The following is a 19,614-nucleotide window of genomic DNA, read 5'->3' as shown; positions in this document are numbered from 1 at the left end:
GAATAATATACGGGCAATCATTCTTTCATGGTCGTTTCAATTCGGCGAATGATCCTAGCTGGGTTCCCAGCAGCCACATGAAAGGCGGGCACATCCTGAAGCTAAAGTCAGCATCATTGTACAATCAAACTATGAAAAGGCGCATTTGACATACCTTGGTAACCACACTACCAGCCCCAATAGTTACACCCCTACCAATAGTGACTCCAGGAAGTACAGTCACATTCCCACCGAGCCAGCAGTCCTCCCCAATAACAATCGGCTTCCCAGTCTCAGGGCCTTTAGTGCCATTTCGCAGAGCAGGATCAAGTGGATGAGTCCCAGAGAATAAGCTGACATTGGGGCCGAACAATGTGCGAGCGCCGACCGTGATGGGACATGTGTCGACAAAGACACAGTTAAAGTTGACGAAGACGCCTGCTCCAAGCTTGACGTTGAACCCATAGTCTATATGGACAGGTGCTTCGACCCAGGGATCCTGCTCGAAGAGAGCTTCATCAGCTGCGGGATCATCTAGCTTTGGTGGCAGAGGGGTCTTGTCGTCGGCGATACTATATGATGGTTTAGTATAAACAGTATACTTCTGAATTGAAGTACATGTATAAACCCAAGCCTTAGCTTGAAATGTATCACTCACTCTCTCCACATTTCAACGAGACGCCTACGGGGTACCTCGTCCGACTTATTGAACCGATTACAAGCCCATTTGCAGCGCGAACGAGCAGCGATTAAGTCCGGCGTGAAGGCGTGGTAGAGCTCCCCGCGAAGCATCTTCTCTTTCTCAGTAGGCTCCGACATGGCTGTGACAGCCATAGATATCATATACAAAAACCGAAAAGAGGAGAAACAACCAAATCAGGCATCAGCTAGTACTTTAAGACACGTAGATATCTGAGAGCCCTAAAGCCAAGGCCATGTGGGCCCGGGGGATGGCCCTCGTCATGTCGGGGGAAAGGTCCGCAGGTGCCGATGCAAAACAATACAACCCTCTTCAGATTGTTCTCAGACAATGAAAACCAACACCCACTCACCACAACACACTATTTAAATTCCACTAATTCCCTCGAAATGCCCGATCTTCGAACCTAATAAACACCAAAACAAGTCTCTTTCCTCCAACTACCCTCATTTCTTTAAGAATGTACCCCAACGCATCAGCGACAACCTCCGGCGCAGAGCCAAACAAACCCCCGATCTTCACGCACGTTTCAAAACACACCTCACCACCTAGACCTCCAATCCACGATCGCAGTGACAGCAACTCATCCTCCTCTTCCTCCGATGCCTCAAATGTCGCGCCCAACACCGACACCCCAATCTACCCAGACGGCAAGATGTCGCTGGCGGGGATCTCGCTGCGCGCAATGCTCCTCGGAACCAGCCTCGGGCTATCAGCAAGCATGTCGTTGTTCCTCAGTACCGTGTACTTAACTCCACTCTGGCGCGTTCCCTTCTTCGTCGCCTCGCTGAGTTTGTTCCACTTCCTGGAGTTCTATGTGACGGCGCGGTACAACACCCGGTATGCGACTGTCTCCGCGTTCCTGCTGTCATCGAATGGATGGGCGTATAATATTGCGCACGGATCTGCCATTGTGGAGTGCCTTGTTTCGCATCTTTTCTGGCCCGGGCAGACTGCTGCGGGGCGGTTGGTAACTGTGACCGAACCGTTTTTCGGAAGCTCGATCTCGCTGCTGCTTGTCGCAGGCTTTGTGCTTCTGTTGATCGGACAGGTTGTTCGGACTATTGCTATGGCACAGGCTGCTAGTAACTTCAACCACCATGTGCAGAGTCAGCATCAGGAGGGTCACGTTCTGGTTAATACTGGCCTTTATCGGTATCTGCGTCATCCGAGCTACTTTGGATTCTTCTGGTGGGGTCTGGGAACCCAGCTGGTGTTGGGGAATATGGTTTGCTTTGTCGGATATTCCCTAGTGTTGTGGCGGTTCTTCTCGAGCCGTATCAAGCGTAAGTCGTCTATCGGTTTTCGCGTATTGGAACCATTGCTAACTGGCTTATGCGGATACAGGCGAAGAAGCTTACTTGATCTCCTTTTTTGGTGACGAGTATGTTGAGTACAGAAAATCTACCCCCGTTGGTATCCCGGGTATTTAGTCGCAAACTGTTACAATATCAAAGATATTGAATTGAGTAAATACAAAGAAGCCATTGATATATGTGAAAATGTATGGAGCTGGATTTGATCGATTAGAAGTCTGGTATATAGTATAAGTGATCACACCCGTAGGCGTAGTAGCTTCGGTCTTGTAAGCTATGTACATTGGCATCGTTATAGCTTACTTTCAGGCGCGACTCCTCCAACCGCGCCACTCATGTAAGGTCCACTCTCATCTGACTCGTCCGGGGCGGTCTCGGCGCCGAAGAGGACAAGCTCACGCCCACCTTCAGTGCTCCACCATGTAACACAGCAGTGGGATCGATCAACATCCATCTCGCCGCCGGCTAGGGCTTCCCAGAAACGATCGATACAAGCATGTCGCATATTGCGATCGGAAATTGTGTTGATCAATTGCGCTGCTAAGGGGAGCCATTCTTTTAGATCTTCGACTCGGAGGAATGAAAGGGAATCGAGGAGAGCAAGGGTCAGGACAGCCTGCTCGGAGACAGGTGGACTCTGGCTCATGTCTGGATTTGGACCCTGCGGAGGGAGCGGTGTGGAGGAGGCGTTCAAAGCACGGTCGTGAACAACTTCCAACAAGATAGAGGGGAGAAGAGGTTGGCTATTTGCTAAGGGAGAAGGAGGTGCTGTAATTTGTATGACAGTCTTGAAAGCAAGACGGAATTGGCGGGCGGAAAGGTTATTGGGGAAAACCTGTAGAGGATTAGAATCTAAATTTGTATAATAGCGGGGATGGAACTCACGGCAAAAAGATTTTCAATATAGAAAGGTAGGTGTTTGGCAGCTAATTCCGAGTTATGGGGAATAGCGAAGACAACAAGCACCAGGCTGTGAGCAGCTTCGAAAATCTCCAACAGAAGACTGTTAGCACCGGTTGCGAGATATGGGAAAGCAGCGGACAATAATAGTTCTTCGTTCGTCTCTGAGGATATGACAAGAGGGAAATGCTCTGCCACATTCAAGAAGAAAAGATCTAGACATCGTTCAACTGGGTGAGCAGGAATTTGTCCAATGTCGCTTGGCTTAATGCTTCGCAGGAAGTTCTCGGCAAGAACGGGGTATTGTGAAAGGATGTCAATGGCTGCCAACAGCACAAATGTCTGCTGCGACGAGGCATTCTGGCCAAGCCGCGAAGAGATGAAATACATGTTGCGAAGTATGTGGAGACATTGCATCGATAGGTATGGGGCACCTGGAAAAAATATAGTTAGTACAAAGCAAACATCACGACTCGTCTGTAACTTACTACTGTTGGCAGCAAGAGCCGGGTCATTGATAGTTCTCCCCAGCACAGCGCGAAGGGTAATAACCACCGAATATAAGCAATTCCGCAACATCTTCCAGAGCGCAGGAAGTGTGATTTCCCGGGATTCAGCATCCAGGAACTCCATCTCTTCCGCAACATCAATTTCAGACAATTTATTCTGCCGCCATTGAACCATGAGCGTCCGAACGAAGCCCGCCAGGTAATCAACGGTCTGCCCAACGATTCTCGGATCCCGAACATTATCAACAGAATGCGCGATAAGACGAGACAAAGGCCCCAGGGTGGACACAAGCGGGCGAGCAGCTACCGCCGAGACAATACCAAACGTGGGGGAGTTGGACGACCAGCGAAACTGCTTTCCGGGAGCCTCGACAACGTCCTGATCAATAGATCCCAAGAAATAGCCACCCTCAAGGCCCTCCGAAGACAAGTACGCCGATTTAATCATCGCCGGGAGCAAGCGATCATAATCTAGCTTGCTTCTCTCGAGGTCTGACAGAAGCTCAAAGGTATAGTTCAAGACCATAGTGATGCACTGTCCATCAATCCCAGTCTCAGGACCAAGCTCCTCTAGCGCTAATTGCGCCGCTCTCGAAAGTGCTGACTCGAGTTTCACCCGAATATGCCGTGGTAAGCCCCGCCGGTTTTGTCCCTCAAATCCCATCAAGATCCCGCCTAGTAGAAGCATATGTCTCCACCGCGGGGACTTATCATCGGCGCCCTCCGCAACCGCCCTAATCCATGCCTCATACTCAATCTTCCTATTCCGCCCGTATGGTATCCGGGGTTCGTCGGTGGTATCATTTTGCAAGACAGCGATGGCGGCGGTGTTGAAGACGCTTAGGATCTTGCGACATGAGTGAAGGTCGACGGGGTGGCTCCAGAGTGAAGGCGCAGTGAGGAGTTGTGATGAAAGAAGTGTCAGATTTAGAGGATTCCCTAACATTGACAGGAAACTTGTAGCCGTGGGTAGAAGACTGAATTGGTGTGTCATTAGCCTAACATTGACCTCCCCAATTGGATTGGGGGTATGTGACACTTACGAAGCGGCGTCATGGAAGCTGGAAGTCGCCTGCAGCGACCGCAGCAGCGTAGCCAGAGATCGTTCCGTGGCCATTTCAAGACTGGATGTGATAGGGATGCTCCCAGACAAGCGGCTCTACATCGCCCAGGGAAGTGAGATGATCAACCGCGGAGAAGCCGAGGTCCGGCTCCAGAGCCAAATACGGGGGTGTCTACGCAATATTGACCAATGACATGAAGACAAACAGTGCAAACAAGCATCGTCATCTCCGAGGGTCTCTTGCCTTTTTTTGTTATACGCGTGCAAATCATATATGGTCATTGAATGACTATCTCCGTTCACGTGTCATGCTTCGATGATTGATCTTCGCTGCAGCTGAACCGGCGCAGCTACCTCATCCATGGCCAACAACCGCGTCCCGATTAACTACGAAGTGCCTTCGTTTCCGTCATTGTATTCTCCCCTGCCGGCAACTCATCAACAAGCATACTACCTATACTACACGAAGGACATCTGGCGCTTCACACTTTTCTGGACGCTGATATTCTACAGCGCAACACACCTCGCTGTTGCTGGGTGCGCAGTACTGACTCATTTCCGACACTGCAATGTGATATGGATTGTGCCGTTGGTGTACATTTTTATCGCAGCGTTTGAGTCGCTTTTAGCCGGGAGTATAATTGGAGTTGTGTAAGTTGGTTGCTTGACGCTTGGCCTCTCCGTAATTATGAGGTAGCTGACGCTTCTGCGGTGGATAGCCTCGGCGCGGTGTATGAAGCAGGCAATTTCAGGATGTCGACTTTGCTACCGATGATATGGGGTGGTGTTAATGTTATGGTTCTTATTGTCACCAGCTTCCCTATGCAAGGTGGTCTTTGAATGGTATCTCGGCTGCTATTCCCTTCGACCTTGCTACGTACAAGATATACTGGCTGTCTACGTGGACGGCAACTACGAATTCGGAATATGTCCAACCAATCTACACAAACAGTCTCGTCGACAAAGAATCAGGAGACCTCGAAATGCCCGAAAATTTCCTATGATACAAATGGGATTTGATATCTCAGATAACGCCGTCGCCACGCATCAAAGTAGCCATGCTATTATGTCCTTTGCGCCAATGCCAAGCCGATTCAACGTGAATTTCAAATCAGATGTCCACTTTTATCACTGTCTCCGATTGCCATCGGGCATACCACCGCCTTGCAAACCAGGCAGACCACCAAATCCACCAGGGAAGCCAGGATTGTTCGCCAGAGCTTGGAGGTTGAGATTCTGTGGCATGGGGAAACCCTGGAGTTGCTTTTGCAATTGTGCTAGATCCATATTCATTGGGGGTGTTCCAGTCATACCCTGCGGCGTGGGGAAACCATGCATTCCAGGTGTGGGGGTACTCGACTGCGATGGAGGGTGAGAAGACATGAGTGCAGCCAAACGTTCTGGGTTCATCCCACCCATAGCGCCACCATCCATTCCTGGCTGCCGAGGCTGAGCACTGCCAATACCAGGTAGCAACCCTGGAACGTCGGGCTGAGGGCCGGCCGGCGGCGCACTTTGAATACCCGGCAGAGCAGGGCCACCTGGTCGTCGTTGGTCGACCAGGCTGTCAGCTTCGTCCTGCATTTCTTGTTCTTCGTCCTCGCGCATTTGTTTCCGGCCAAACCCGCGGTTCCATGTTCCTTGGGCTTCTGCGGCCTCTTCGCCGATGTGGAATCGGTCTTTCATATAGCTAGTCTCGCCGGGCCGAGTCCGCGACCAGAATCGAGTGAAGTTATCCTTAGATCCAGAAGCCAATATATGGCCCAGTGGGTGCCAGTCTAGTGACCAAATTGTAGCACCGTGCGCGTACTGTACCCGATGTGCCGGATAGATCACCTGCGGCGGAGTATTGGCTGGGTCCGGGCTGTCATACGGCGCCACGGTGGGAATCTGGCCGGCCGGTAGGTTCGGCTCATCAAGTAGATAATGATATAGAGAACCATCCTCGGCACCAGTTGAGATAAGGTTACTGTGAATCGGGTGCCAGGTTAGAGAAGAAACAGGCTTGTCATGGCCTCGCAGAATGCAAATATCGCGCATCATCCGCAGATCGAATACCCTCGCAGTCTGGTCTCGCGACGAAGTAGCAAGAAGGTTGCTGTTCACACGCGAGAATCGCGTCGATGTGACAGTGTTTTTGTGGCTGTGGAGGGTCGTCAAGCAACGACCAGTGCGCGGATCCCAGAACTTGACCTGGTGGTCCTTCGATCCGGAAACAATGAGTCCCTTGGTTGGGTGCCAGTCGCAAGACTTGACATCCCAGTTGTGTCCGGTCAGTGTTGCGTCAGCCGTTCGGGTTGCGAAGTCGAAAATTTTGAGAGTTGTGTCATCGGACGCTGAAAGGAATTTGGTATCACTGGGTGCCCAGGCCAGATCGCGGACTGCGTCATGGTGTGCATCATCGATCGTCTCGACGTTGTTGAAGTTGGGTCGCCAGTATTTGATATCACCTCTTTGTCCTCCAGAGACCAGCCAGTCCTGGCTATGGGCCCATGCTAAGGACGTGACACCAGCCTGTATTTGATCGTAGTGTGCCTGCACCGAGAGAGCATCTTAGATTAGCAAGAGCGCAATCCACAGAGCCTGTAAATACGCACATCCATAACCGTCTCGAAATTGAACGCCGTTCCATTCCAAAGCATAAACTCTCCCGTATGACCGCCGGTCAACAGCCGCCTTCCCTCGGGAGTCCATCGCACCACGACGATGGGTTTCTTTGATTTTCCGATTGACTGGTGAAGGTGTCGCACGGGGATTGTGTCGACAGCAGAATAGGGCCGCGCCATCGGGGGAAGAACCTGTCGCAAGTCAATATCTTTGCCCGGCCAGAGCAGCTCGAACGACACATACATCGACCGCAAAGCTGGGGCTTGGTCGTTCCGTCTCCAATCGATGTCCTCCTTTGTATCTCGGTTGCCGTGTTCGCATCCATTGTACCATCGAAGAGCCATAATCCGTGACGAGACCTGTGATTAACGGTTGTCAGCCAGGCTTCAAGCCATGAACAAGCAGAAGCTCAGTCAAAGTCGGTTCAAAGCAAGCAAACATACGTGGTCTGCGAGGTCCGACTGGACCGTCGAAATTCTTCCCAAATCGCCCTGGGCCGTCACCTGCATTGTCGTCGTAGTAGGCCATGGCGACCGGTTGAAAAGATGTACAGGATCAAGGCTGTCGGTTCGCGAACATGAGGATTCAAAGGCAATTGAAGTTTCAAATCCTGATCAAATATTGAATCAGACCGGTCCAAGGCTAAAATGAATAAAAGATGCGGAGAGAGTCGAAGCTCTTCGGAGCGCAGGATCCGTCCCTTGAACGCCTGTGACGCTGATTGGCCCCTGCGGGATTTATCTGCAAGCTTGCGCTATGATGCCTCTCCCCCCGCCATGTTCAGTATTAAATCAATCTTGTTTCTGGTGCTTTTGCCTTTTGTCTTTTTCTCATCTTCTTCTCTTCTCATCTGCCGTAATTGTGCTGCCTGGTTGTTGTTCTACTCTTCGCATTGCTCTCCGTCGGTGCTCCGGTTTAATCGGAGCTCGACCTAAGGACCCTTCGACTTCTCACACTACCAAGGTCGCAGAGCTGCTAAAATGACTACTCGCAATGGAGCAATTACGAGCGCCCGCGAGGCATCTCAGGTCAATCCAACGAATGGGACCAGCCCGACTGCAACCGAGGTCTCCCCACCATCAGCTTCAACTTCCAAGAAACGCAGTAAATATCGCCATGTAGCTGCATACCACTCAGAAACCCGGCATTCCAGCCTCAGTCGAGAAGCTGATGTACTTCCCAACTTCTTGGGGTTCCGAAACCTCATGGTGTTGGTACTTGGTAAGGATCACTAGAGAATTGTATATGGAAACGGCTAATGTTCCGACAGTGGCGATGAACTTGCGATTGATTATTGAGAACTTCATGAAAGTGGGTAATCCAAACATTCAATTACTATTTCGCGATTGCCAACTAACAAGCATATAGTACGGCGTGCTAATTTGTATTAAATGCCACGACTATCGCAGGCAAGACGTTGTTTTGGGGTCCATATTGTTTGCCTCGGTTCCATGTCATTTGCTTGTGGCATACATCATCGAGCTATCAGCCGCTACTGCAGCCAAGCAGACAGTGGGTCGTCAGAAGAAGACGGAAAAAGAGAAAGAGCAAGACCAGAAGGTCTTCCAGTCCACATGGCCGTACACTGCTTTCCTCCACACGCTCAATGCTACCCTATGCCTCACAGTAACCAGCTTCGTCGTATATTTCTACATCCACCACCCAGGAATTGGGACAATATGCCAGCTACACGCGATCATCGTGTGGTTGAAGAACTGCTCTTATGCTTTCACAAACCGAGACCTCCGCCTCGCTATGCTTAATCCCTCCGCAGACCCGGGCTTGCCCGAAATCTACTCTTCCTGCCCTTACCCGAGGAATATTACTATCAATAACCTGGCCTACTTCTGGCTGGCGCCGACACTGGTGTATCAGCCGGTTTATCCGCGCACAGCATCCATCCGGTGGTCGTTTGTCGCAAAGCGCCTTGCAGAGTTCGTGGGCCTGGCAATGTTTATTTGGCTTCTGTCTGCGCAGTATGCCGCACCGGTGTTGCGAAATTCGATCGATAAGATCGCAGTAATGGACATTGCGTCCATTTTGGAGCGGGTCATGAAGCTGTCCACTATCTCGCTGGTTATTTGGCTTGCTGGCTTCTTTGCGTTGTTCCAAGCGCTTTTGAACGCTTTGGCCGAGGTCATGCGGTTTGGAGACCGCGAGTTCTATACCGACTGGTGGAACAGCTCCAGTCTGGGTATGTATTGGCGATCCTGGAACCGGCCTGTCTATCTGTTCATGAAGAGACATGTCTATTCGCCGCTGGTGGGTCGTGGATGGAGTCCTCTGGCTGCGAGTGGAATGGTTTTCACGCTCTCCGCAATTCTGCACGAAATGCTCGTGGGCATCCCCACGCATAACTTTATTGGTATGTCCTTCACTCTCTGATCACTACTCAAAGGCTAATCGTGTCCAGGTGTCGCGTTCTTTGGAATGATGTTCCAGCTGCCGTTAATATCCCTCACTGCACCATTGGATAATATGCGCGGGCCTGAAGGCAGGGTCATTGGAAACTGCATATTCTGGGTCAGCTTTTGTCTCGTCGGACAACCGCTTGGGGCACTCCTGTACTTCTTCGCTTGGCAGGCCAAGTACGGGAGTGTAAGTAGAATGGTGCCAAACGTGGGAGCATGAACCTTTCAACAAATATTTAGCCATTTTGTGTATCGCATTTCTCTTGACATACGCTGAGACTAGGTCTCGTTGAATATTTCCAAGGTTATTCGTGAGATGCTAGAAAACATTCCTTGCATGACGTCAGATCGTTGTTACCTTCTCATCAGTACTTTGTACTCCAGGGCTGTCAATTCCATGACACATCGGCTTTAACGAAGGTTATAGACAATTTTTCGACCGAAAGTCATTCCGAAAGGCCAACTATACCACAAAAGTAGACAAGGTAACCCTTGGAAGGCCGCGGGTCGGCTAAATCGATTGCACCGACGGAGGCTCGGATCTGTTATCCCCGAACCTTCAACTGAGTATAAAGGAGCCCCAGCACCACCTTGGCAGACCAAATCACAACACAACGCCACTATCTCACATCATTTCCCCGGATTCTCTTCTCATAATGGTCGCATTCATTGTTCCTGGCAACTACGGGTAGGTTATGCCACTCCCGGCTTGGCCTTCAGGCTTTGCGTGAAATCCGAGGCTAACATTATTTCCCAGTGCCGTCATTGCCGTCGCACTCGGCGCCATCCCCGTTTTGGGCTTCGTTCACGGCTGTATTACTGGCAACCTGCGCAAGGAGGCCAAGGTGCCCTACCCCCACAGCTATGCCTCCATGGAGCTGTGCAAGGAAAACGTACATATCATTCCCCATCTATCTCCCGACCTTCACTAGCCCCCCGTATTCAATGGAAATCTATGTACTTTCCATTGAGTACTTGAGTATCAAATGACACCTACTAAACCAATTATTATAGGCCAAAGCCGAGAAATTCAACTGCGCCCAGCGCGCACACACCAACTTCCTCGAGAATGCCTCGCAGACAATGCTCTTCACCTTGGTCGCCGGTCTGAAGTACCCGGAGTTGGCTGCTGGTCTGGGCGCTCTGTGGGTTTTCTTCCGCGTTCTGTTCCTTTACGGCTATGTGTACTCGGGCAAGCCGCAGGGTAAGGGCCGCATGATGGGCGGGTTCTTCTGGCTTGTGCAGGGTGCTCTCTGGGGATTGAGTGTCTACGGTGTTGGACGGCCACTGCTTTCTTTCTAAATGTGAGCTTGGAATCCTCTAAAATGTCTTTAAAATTGAAGATGTGCTATGTATTTCTATGTCCAATGCAACGTATTATGCGCCACAGTTCCAGCCTCGGAAGATTAGGCCTGCGGGGCCCACTGTGGCAGAAAAAGTTCCCCGATGGTCTTCAATTCGAACTTGCTTCTATTCTTGTACCTTTGGACCTCAAAAAGACAATTGTATTCTGAAGGCATCTGTCGTTTAATTCACTTCCATCCTCTGGAGACATCAAAACACATACTAAATATATAACAACCGCTCTTCACCCCGCCAACCCCACCATGTCTTCCAAGTCGCAATTGACCTACAGCGCTCGCGCTCAATCGCACCCCAATCCCCTCGCGCGCAAGCTTTTCCAAGTTGCCGAAGAGAAGAAGAGCAATGTCACCGTCTCCGCTGACGTGACCACAACAAAGGAGCTCCTGGACCTCGCCGACCGTAAGTGAACCCATCCCGCCCTACCCCTCCAACGAAACAACCCACTCACATATTCACAGGCCTTGGCCCTTACATTGCCGTGATCAAAACCCACATCGACATCCTCTCCGACTTCAGCCAAGAAACAATCGACGGCCTGAACGCCCTAGCCCAAAAGCACAACTTCCTCATCTTCGAAGACCGCAAATTCATCGACATCGGCAACACAGTCCAGAAACAGTACCACAACGGCACCCTCCGCATCTCCGAATGGGCCCACATAATCAACTGCTCCGTCCTACCCGGCGAGGGCATCGTCGAGGCCCTCGCGCAAACCGCCCAGGCCACTGACTTCCCCTACGGCTCCGAGCGCGGCCTCCTCATCCTCGCCGAGATGACCTCCAAGGGATCCCTCGCAACGGGCGCCTACACCTCCGCCTCCGTCGACATCGCACGCAAATACCCCAGCTTCGTTCTGGGCTTTGTCTCGACCCGCTCGCTGGGCGAGGTCGAGTCTACCGAGGACCCCACCCAGGGTGAGGACTTTGTCGTCTTCACCACTGGCGTCAACCTCTCGTCCAAGGGTGATAAGCTCGGTCAGCAGTACCAGACGCCGCAGTCGGCTATTGGCCGTGGTGCGGACTTTATTATCTCTGGTCGTGGTATCTACGCCGCTGCGGACCCTGTTGAGGCTGCTAAGCAGTACCAGCAGCAGGGCTGGGAGGCATATCTGGCCCGCGTGGGCGCGCAATAGAGCGTGCAGTCTACGTTCCACTGTAGGTACATGCGTAGTGATGCATAATGAAAAATATATATATTTGATGGCATGCTATATGAATCTTCTGCAGCCTGGTGCTTTCTTACATCAGTGTTGTTCACGAGCTCGGGAGTCTCTCTAGGGCTATGTAAGGGCTTTCCTGCATGTACAGACGACGCAAGGGCAAGGGTTACATGCATGCAAGTGCTCAACAGCATGTTTTACCCCGTATTCCATGAATCATGAGATCAAAAGCGAATCTCTGAATCTTTGAATACCTGAATATTTGGAGTAGCCTTGATAAAGAGGCCTTCTCCAAACCCCAGATGCCGCGATACTACCCGAACAACGTATAAGAGTACTACCGTCCTCGTGTTTCTACTCGTCGGAACACACAGAACTAGAAGTGTAAGCATGTCGATATGTTGTGCATTGTAACATCCGACCTGTCCTGTAATTATCCCCACTACATATACATCCCCACACATAACTGCACCCACCGACAAGTAGCTAGCCCTACATTATATGTCTTTGATATTAATAAATACAAGAACAGTCAGCCGCATTTGCAGCCTTATAGTGTCCTTTTGGTAGGTCTTTCTAGCTGGTTTTTTGAGATGTCTTTTTAGTTGATCTTTTTGAATGTATGTGAGGCGGTAAAAAAAGCATACTTTGTGCAAGCGACTTTTCTATGTATATCCTGTGATTTCTAGTAGTATTGATTAGACTATGCATAGGTAGTAGAGAAGCTAGCGTATGTCTATCTATACCCCTTCTACCTTTGATTGCAAGGTCAACAAAGATGAAATATCTAACCATTCCTCCAAAGGCCTATAGTTTCCGCTACTTCGCACAAGCCGAACTGATCAAGAAACCTACCGCGCAAGCAAACAGCCACAGCTGTGGCGACTATGTTGAAATCCAACGCGGTCAAAGACATTCCCACATTTAGTCCAGTAGATATTATACTTAGATCACAACGTAACCTTCATAGGAAGAATATTAAGAAAGCAGACCCGAGCATAAGAATCCAGAACTGTCTCAGTGACAACCCAGCCTTTGCTCCCCGCCGCATCTCTCCCACGGGGAGTGCATGCTGGGGTCGCTTACTCCTTGTTTGAGATCGGTAGAGGATAGGGCGACTTGACCTGGAGCCTCCAATGTGCTTTCGCCATTTTATGATTCTGTGCGTGCTGTCATCATGAAACTTTGTTTCCCGGTAGTTGATCCTGTAAGATTGGGGTTTCTTGAAACGGCGAAGAGATGTCGGGACAAAGTTGAGGATGGGGAGCTAGCCAGAGAAGATATGAAATATGTAGACACTTTACGGAGGAGGCATTGTTTATGTTCTTGAATCTATCATATGCGTTTAGTCTAGCTAATTACCACCAGATTTTCCCCACCATCCCTATCATATGCATTGGATACATATGGGGCTTACATCGCAACGCCTCTTTCGTCCACGACATGCTCCAAATTCAGGAGAGGCAGATATTGTATGGGAACATACTAAACACGCCTGCTTCTGTGGCGTGATTAGCTGATGGGGATGTGAGATCAGTGAGGCTGCTGAAAGATATCACCAAAGAAAGGGCCGTTTCTAGTGGGTCTGGATACAGTAGAGGAGATATACAGATAGGAAAAGTGACAAGCAAGCCACTAAGCATAGTTGAGTATGGTACGGAGTAGAGTACGGTACTTAAGTGGCCTTTGTTTCAGCACTCGTGGACTGACTGCACGTTTAGTAATAATTCATTCTTGTTTATAGTCTTAAAATATTTGTTCTGGGAAATAATATGTAGCGACAACAAAAGAAGAGAAAACAGAAGTTGAGGGAGAAAGAATTCGTTACCGTCTCTAATTCTCTTCTTTTGGTTATAGAAATACCTACCTCGAAAGTAAACTGCCATGCCGATCATTCCCCTCACCTCCCCCTCCCCTGACTATCCAATGAGACACATCAGAAACTACCAACCCCAGATAGAACAGCTTCTTATCAAGGAGAGACCCACTTACTTGCCGAGCTGCATGTGTTGCGTTGCTTGATAGGAGGAGTCTCAAGGAGACTCTCTCGAGATAACGGCAGGTGCAGTGCAGCTAGCCGGCTTTGCTTGGAGGTACAGGGTACAGGATTCAGTAACCTACTTAGTCTTAAGTACTAGTATCGTCATCTATAGCTATCGGGCGTGCGGAGTTTTCTCCCTTACTCGATTTTACGTTATTTAGCTGTGCCCGCCCAGTTGGGGTCGGCCTTTTGATCCTTTTCTATATATTGCCTTGGTATTGCTTACTTTTGCACTACTATTAACTTGGCGAGAGCTTAGTTTTGTTCTGTGCGACCTTGTCTGATATTAATTACTCCATTGCTCCATCCTTTTACGCTCTACATAATAACACCGGCATCATGGCCTCGGAGGAAAAAGCTACCGGCATTTCCTCTAGTGTGGACAATGGCATCGACGTGGGCAATATAAAGCATGTTGACCCCATGATAGAGAAACATTCACACGACGCCGACGAGGCTCTGAAGGCCTTGGGCGATCTTCAGGGTGAAACTATCGAGCTGGACGAGGCCACGAATCGCCGCTTGTTAAGGATCATTGATTGGCATATGATGCCAATTATGTGCCTTATCTATGGCATGAATTATCTGGATAGTATGTGCATACTTTTCTCGATTTTGTTTCTAATCGGAGCGGAGCAAGAGCGATATTTATTTTATGCTTTGTTCTTTTGACCGTTCATACAACTCGAGGTGCTAATCTGCGGTCCGATGTATAGAAACCACCCTCTCCTATGCTAGTATCATGGGTCTTAAGCAGGATCTGAATCTTGAGGGAGACCAGTATCAGTGGCTTGGAAGTTTGTTCTATTTTGGTATGTTCCATTTCTATTTTTCTCCTCTTGAATTGATTATTCTCCGGGGGCATTAAATCTAATGCTTCTGCATAGGTTACCTCGCCTGGGAATACCCAACCAACCGCCTCCTGCAGCGTCTCCCATTAGGAAAATACTCTGCAGCCTGTATTTTGATTTGGGGATTGATCCTGAGCTGTTTTGCCGCTGTCAACAACTACTCCGGTGCTATCGCTATCCGCTTTATGCTCGGTGTATTCGAAGCCGCTGTGACGCCGGGCTTTGCACTCTTAACTTCCCAGGTACAGAAACCCACCCCTGTTCTTCTTCTGAGTTCACAGCCATAAGCTATGAACTAGATACAATGAGTCAAACTAACACCCGAACAGTGGTATACAAAACAAGAACAAGGCAGTCGCGTCAACATCTGGTTCAGCTTCAACGGCGTGGGCCAGATCTTCGGCGGAGTAGTCGCGTACGGCATCGCCGTCGGAGCTGAGAAACACGGTTCCTCCATCGATCCATGGAAGATTATTTTCCTTGTTACTGGCCTCCTCACTATCTGTCTGGGACTGGTATTCCTCTGGGTTGTGCCAGACAACCAACTTAATGCACGCTGGTTAAATAAAGAAGATCGCATCTTGGCTGTTGCCCGTGTGCGGGTCAACCAGCAAGGTATTGGAAATAAGCATTTCAAGCTATATCAGGTCAAGGAAGCGCTTTTGGATCCGATGACCTGGGCTTTCTTCTTTTATGCTTTGATTGCTGATATCCCGAATGGGGGTATTTCCAATTTTTTTAGTCAGCTGGTATGTTGATGCTACCTTATAAAGACTTGAGGATTTACAAGGATGCTGACTAGTCGACCAGATTACCAGCTTCGGATACAGCGCGAAAGAGAGTCTGATTCTGGGTGTCCCCGGCGGCGCAGTGGAAATCGTTGCACTGTTGCTCAACGGCTATGTCGGACATATCACCGGGCAGCGCATCCTCGCTAGTTTGGGTGGGCTAGTCGCTTCGATCGTGGGAATGTTGCTAATTGTCGCCCTGCCCTTATCAAACAATGTCGGTCGTTTGATCGGCTTTTACCTCACAAATGCCAGTCCGACACCTTTCGTGGCTTTGCTATCGCTGATTTCGTCCAATGTCGCGGGATATACTAAGAAGACGACTGTGGCGGCTTTGTATTTGATTGGATATTGTGTTGGAAATATTATCGGTAAGAGGGTCAAGAGATAAGGGGGTAAAATGTGGCGAGTACGCTAACAAGTTCTAGGCCCACAAACCTTCCGTCCGAAGGATGCCCCCCGCTATGTCCCCGCCGAGGTGACTATCATCGTCTGCTGGGGTGTGTGTTTATTCTTGCTGGTCGGGGTCTGGATGTGGTATCGCCGAGAGAATCAGAAAAAGATCCTGTTCACTTCTCGACCAGAGTATGTGAGACTAGAGAATCAAGAGTAAGTGATTTACAACGTTTTACTAGCTATTTTGCTAACTTTTGATAACTTTTGCAGGTTCCTTGATTTAACAGACCGGGAGAATCCTGAGTTCCTTTATTCTCTTTGAACTACTCCGTAGAAAGTTGAAGATCATTGTAGAAATGCATCCACATGTTTAGTTCAATTTATATTTCGCATTTAAATGAAAGTATTCCGTCATTTGGTAGATCGTTGAGACTAGCGTTAAGCGGTGTCCCAACGCACACTTTGCAGGGTGCAATATCCATCATAGGTTTAGTCTCTGCCCTAGTGAGTGCAGTTAGTTTAGTTAGTGTACTTAGTGCAGTTGGTTAAAGTTAGTGTTAATAAAGTTAGCACGTCTGCCCAGGTCGTATTTACGAAATCGATCGTCCAAACAGAGTTTCTACATTGACAATGTGACCATGTGGTCATGAATGGGTTGCTTATTCCCTTGGATTAGTTCGGTTCTTTATTATTAGCACGGACTATAAATTACCATAGTATATCTACCCCATACCCCGTTACAATAAAGCCCCTGCATTTGTAACTGCAAGTAACTGCAGGGTAGGCGCCTTCATAGGACGATCATGGCTAGACACTCTAGACGCCCCCCCACTCCGCTAAAATAGATGAGGAGCGGTGTGCGCATATTGAATTAATAAAAGGAAAGACATTTGCTTGTCAAAGTCTTATCCTACTAATTTCTTTTTTTGTTTCATACCCTTGGCTATCTTCAAGATGAAGTCGACCTCTCGTTTTAATACATTTTAGCCCTAATCTTATCTACTTCCCCCTCGATCTACATCTGGTCAGGGCACCTGCCTACATTTGCCTATGATCAAAGTTTCCTGCTGACGGGAAATGGCTACCGTCACATGTCTGGCCCTTAAGCCATCTTTGGCTATTTCCAAGTGGGAGCCCACTATCACTGAACTCCAGGGATGCGAATCACCTATATCCCCTATATCCCCATCTGAGATGGCCCCTAAGGTGAAAAGGATCAACCCACCGGGAAACGAACCTGGCCGCCGAGAATCACAAACATCGACATCTACTTCGATCAGTCACTCTCGTTCGGCATCCCGCAGCACCGCGCGATCGCGACCCAACAGCCGTCGTAGTTCCGTCCACTCACCGCGCCGGGCTGTGCCCAACGCTGCCATCGTGCCTGTCGCATCACCTCGCAGCTCCATGCAGGACAAGCGCGAGTCCTTACTAGCTCTACACCGGGAGTCATGCCGTTTGTTCCAAGGCGATGGATCAAATAGGTCCTCGATCGAGACAAGACCTTCTCTACACCGGGCAGCATCAGCTACTTATAGATCTCAGCGCGAGAGGCGCATATCAACAGAGAAAGGAAACTCGGCACCCTCGTCTCCTATCACACCATTATATTCCAGCTTCCGCTTCGAGCCAGAATCTACTTCACCCACCTCGCCGAGCGCACCACACTTCATCACTTCAAGAGATCGATCAAACACCTTGCCCACCAAACACCACCACAGCCCCTCGTCCTCGTCCATCCATGTCCCGGCGACAGTAATGGAATGGACCTCACCTGATACCCGGCGGCGTGAGTACGAGAAGATTGACCGCGCAAGCAGTGGTGTCCGCGGGCTGTGGCGCCGCGTCGCGCCTCGCTGCTTCCAGTCCCGCGACTCGCGCACCCCCTTCTTCGAGGAAGGAAAGACAGAGCGCGAAGGCAGTGTGCGTCGGTTCCGCATGGATATTCCCGAAGATGAAGAACCAGAACCGGATTCTCACCAGGGAAAGCCGCAGCCCCAGCTTCTGGATTTCCTGGGCAAGACTCCGACCTCCAACTCAAATTCAAATTCAAATTCCCCTGATGGCGCTCGAAAACGGTGGACGTGTCTCCGTTCGAAGTCTGCTCCTCTTCCTAATACCTAAATTCTTGGTTCCGATTTGGATTCTCGATATCTATCACTATTACCCTGTCACCCCACAGAGCATAGCACAGGTGCTGCTCACAAAACTACACTGCCCCCACTGCTTTTCCTATGATACCATGATCCCCAAGTGATGATCTGCATTTGCATCCAGGGGTTCCCAACCCGCCGTAAAATACGTCCCTTGTCTACGGGGGGCTCACTGCCTGGCCTATTTTTATCTGCAGTTCTTTTTGCATTCGTTGCATTGCTCCTGTCGTTTTTTTTGAAGACTGAGATACCCTCATTATTATTAGAACGCTGTATATAGCCTCATACGGTACATATCTAACAGATAATATATGGCATTTGAAACCTTTCTCTTCCTGTTTTAGTGCTCATCTTACCTCTTGCCGCCATTTGATCACCGAGTAAAACTGTGGACACCTATGAGTAGCCTGACTTCCGAAATCACCGGTCAATACCTAGATCACCCCATGGGCAAAATGATTTGCTTGCTCAGCATCGCCTGATCATGACCAGACCCGATCCACCCACTGATCATCATCTAAGGGCCCTGATTTGCTCACTAGGCATAAACCGACGTAACTTCTGAAAACAAGATTCAGGTTCAGAGCTGCTTTTTTAGTTGAATAGAAAATTAAACAAAGTTTATATATGGCAGAGTAAACCAATCAACAACATGGGTTGTAACCCAATAACCAGATTTCGTGTCTGGATCAACAGCATTCGACTTAACGTCGCGCCATATCCGAGATTCGCCGTCCCGTACATCCCAGTTGCCCTCTTTAAACTCCCCGCCTGTTTCCTTTGCCCGGTTCATGTAGAGCTCAAATGCTGCAACGGAAGGAAAGATTGTGAAAGCGCATCCTTGCCGAGCAAGAACTTGATACAGATCCCATAACAATCCATTATTGATAGAAAGTTCTGGATGTAAAGCACAGTAAATCGTGCCGTCATACAGTGGCTTATTTGTAGATCGGTCTGTCAGAGGGACCCAAGAGGATCCACGGGTAGACTCTGGGATCCGACAGTGCACATTAAGCTCAACAACGCCTGAGTCGAAAGAGTATAAGCATTTCTTTTCATGCTCCCGAATCTGGTAATTAGACATGACTTGCACATGAAGATAAAAACTCCTGTCGGATTTGGCAAGTTCATATGAAACCTTGAAAGGTGTCAGGGCGTAGGAAAGTAGTGTGGTAGCTCGGAGGAATCTGTGGGGCTGAGCTTCTTCAGTAGACGGAGCCCTAAGTGCTTAAATGTGTACAACGGGTGCTTTACTCTCTACGTTACGAGGGAACATAGGTAGTATTCATATCCATATTGAGTTATCCAGAAAATCTTGGACATGAGATATCATTTCATGAAACATCAATACGCCAAACCTAAACAGGCCACAATGC

The 19,614-nt window shown here is 49.4% G+C and overlaps 10 protein-coding genes across 10 annotated transcripts; 6 read left to right on the top strand and 4 right to left on the bottom strand.

The window, feature by feature from the left end:
- Positions 1-17: 17 nt before the first annotated feature.
- PEX2_046340 (sugar O-acetyltransferase) lies at positions 18-798 on the bottom strand (the record flags this gene model as incomplete). The annotated part of the gene is made up of 3 exons (XM_016741909.1): positions 18-95; positions 155-551; positions 638-798. 3 exons carry the CDS (start codon positions 796-798, stop codon positions 18-20), a joined length of 636 nt encoding a protein of 211 aa, XP_016603139.1.
- Positions 799-1,139: 341 nt separating this feature from the next.
- Positions 1,140-2,112, top strand: PEX2_046330 (protein-S-isoprenylcysteine carboxyl O-methyltransferase; the record flags this gene model as incomplete). The annotated part of the gene is made up of 2 exons (XM_016741908.1): positions 1,140-1,965; positions 2,027-2,112. The coding sequence occupies 2 exons, from the start codon at positions 1,140-1,142 to the stop codon at positions 2,110-2,112; spliced, it is 912 nt and encodes a 303-aa protein (XP_016603138.1).
- A 175-nt stretch (positions 2,113-2,287) lies between these two features.
- On the bottom strand, positions 2,288-4,521 carry pex8 (putative peroxisomal membrane protein Pex17; the record flags this gene model as incomplete). The annotated part of the gene is made up of 4 exons (XM_016741907.1): positions 2,288-2,830; positions 2,881-3,329; positions 3,384-4,381; positions 4,448-4,521. 4 exons carry the CDS (start codon positions 4,519-4,521, stop codon positions 2,288-2,290), a joined length of 2,064 nt encoding a protein of 687 aa, XP_016603137.1.
- Positions 4,522-4,828: 307 nt separating this feature from the next.
- Positions 4,829-5,307, top strand: PEX2_046310 (uncharacterized protein; the record flags this gene model as incomplete). Its single annotated transcript, XM_016741906.1, has 2 exons — positions 4,829-5,118; positions 5,187-5,307. The coding sequence occupies 2 exons, from the start codon at positions 4,829-4,831 to the stop codon at positions 5,305-5,307; spliced, it is 411 nt and encodes a 136-aa protein (XP_016603136.1).
- A 288-nt stretch (positions 5,308-5,595) lies between these two features.
- Positions 5,596-7,583, bottom strand: PEX2_046300 (WD40 repeat domain-containing protein; the record flags this gene model as incomplete). Its single annotated transcript, XM_016741905.1, has 3 exons — positions 5,596-7,002; positions 7,065-7,433; positions 7,518-7,583. The coding sequence occupies 3 exons, from the start codon at positions 7,581-7,583 to the stop codon at positions 5,596-5,598; spliced, it is 1,842 nt and encodes a 613-aa protein (XP_016603135.1).
- A 471-nt stretch (positions 7,584-8,054) lies between these two features.
- Positions 8,055-10,787, top strand: PEX2_046290 (putative diacylglycerol O-acyltransferase (DgaT); the record flags this gene model as incomplete). The annotated part of the gene is made up of 7 exons (XM_016741904.1): positions 8,055-8,295; positions 8,345-8,385; positions 8,443-9,439; positions 9,488-9,672; positions 10,061-10,173; positions 10,243-10,378; positions 10,500-10,787. 7 exons carry the CDS (start codon positions 8,055-8,057, stop codon positions 10,785-10,787), a joined length of 2,001 nt encoding a protein of 666 aa, XP_016603134.1.
- A 305-nt stretch (positions 10,788-11,092) lies between these two features.
- On the top strand, positions 11,093-11,982 carry pyrG (orotidine-5'-phosphate decarboxylase pyrG; the record flags this gene model as incomplete). Its single annotated transcript, XM_016741903.1, has 2 exons — positions 11,093-11,249; positions 11,309-11,982. The coding sequence occupies 2 exons, from the start codon at positions 11,093-11,095 to the stop codon at positions 11,980-11,982; spliced, it is 831 nt and encodes a 276-aa protein (XP_016603133.1).
- Positions 11,983-14,389: 2,407 nt separating this feature from the next.
- Positions 14,390-16,407, top strand: PEX2_046270 (allantoate permease family MFS transporter; the record flags this gene model as incomplete). The annotated part of the gene is made up of 7 exons (XM_016741902.1): positions 14,390-14,642; positions 14,767-14,862; positions 14,938-15,143; positions 15,231-15,650; positions 15,712-16,060; positions 16,118-16,298; positions 16,356-16,407. 7 exons carry the CDS (start codon positions 14,390-14,392, stop codon positions 16,405-16,407), a joined length of 1,557 nt encoding a protein of 518 aa, XP_016603132.1.
- An 872-nt stretch (positions 16,408-17,279) lies between these two features.
- PEX2_046260 (uncharacterized protein) lies at positions 17,280-18,209 on the top strand (the record flags this gene model as incomplete). Its single annotated transcript, XM_016741901.1, has 1 exon — positions 17,280-18,209. One exon carries the CDS (start codon positions 17,280-17,282, stop codon positions 18,207-18,209), a length of 930 nt encoding a protein of 309 aa, XP_016603131.1.
- Positions 18,210-18,848: 639 nt separating this feature from the next.
- On the bottom strand, positions 18,849-19,322 carry PEX2_046250 (uncharacterized protein; the record flags this gene model as incomplete). The annotated part of the gene is made up of 1 exon (XM_016741900.1): positions 18,849-19,322. The coding sequence occupies one exon, from the start codon at positions 19,320-19,322 to the stop codon at positions 18,849-18,851; it is 474 nt and encodes a 157-aa protein (XP_016603130.1).
- Positions 19,323-19,614: the final 292 nt, after the last annotated feature.

This window comes from Penicillium expansum (assembly GCF_000769745.1).
Source record: "Penicillium expansum strain MD-8 chromosome Unknown contig147, whole genome shotgun sequence".
In the NCBI taxonomy this organism is placed as follows: domain Eukaryota; kingdom Fungi; phylum Ascomycota; class Eurotiomycetes; order Eurotiales; family Aspergillaceae; genus Penicillium; species Penicillium expansum.
This window is presented reverse-complemented; position numbering and strand designations above follow the sequence as displayed.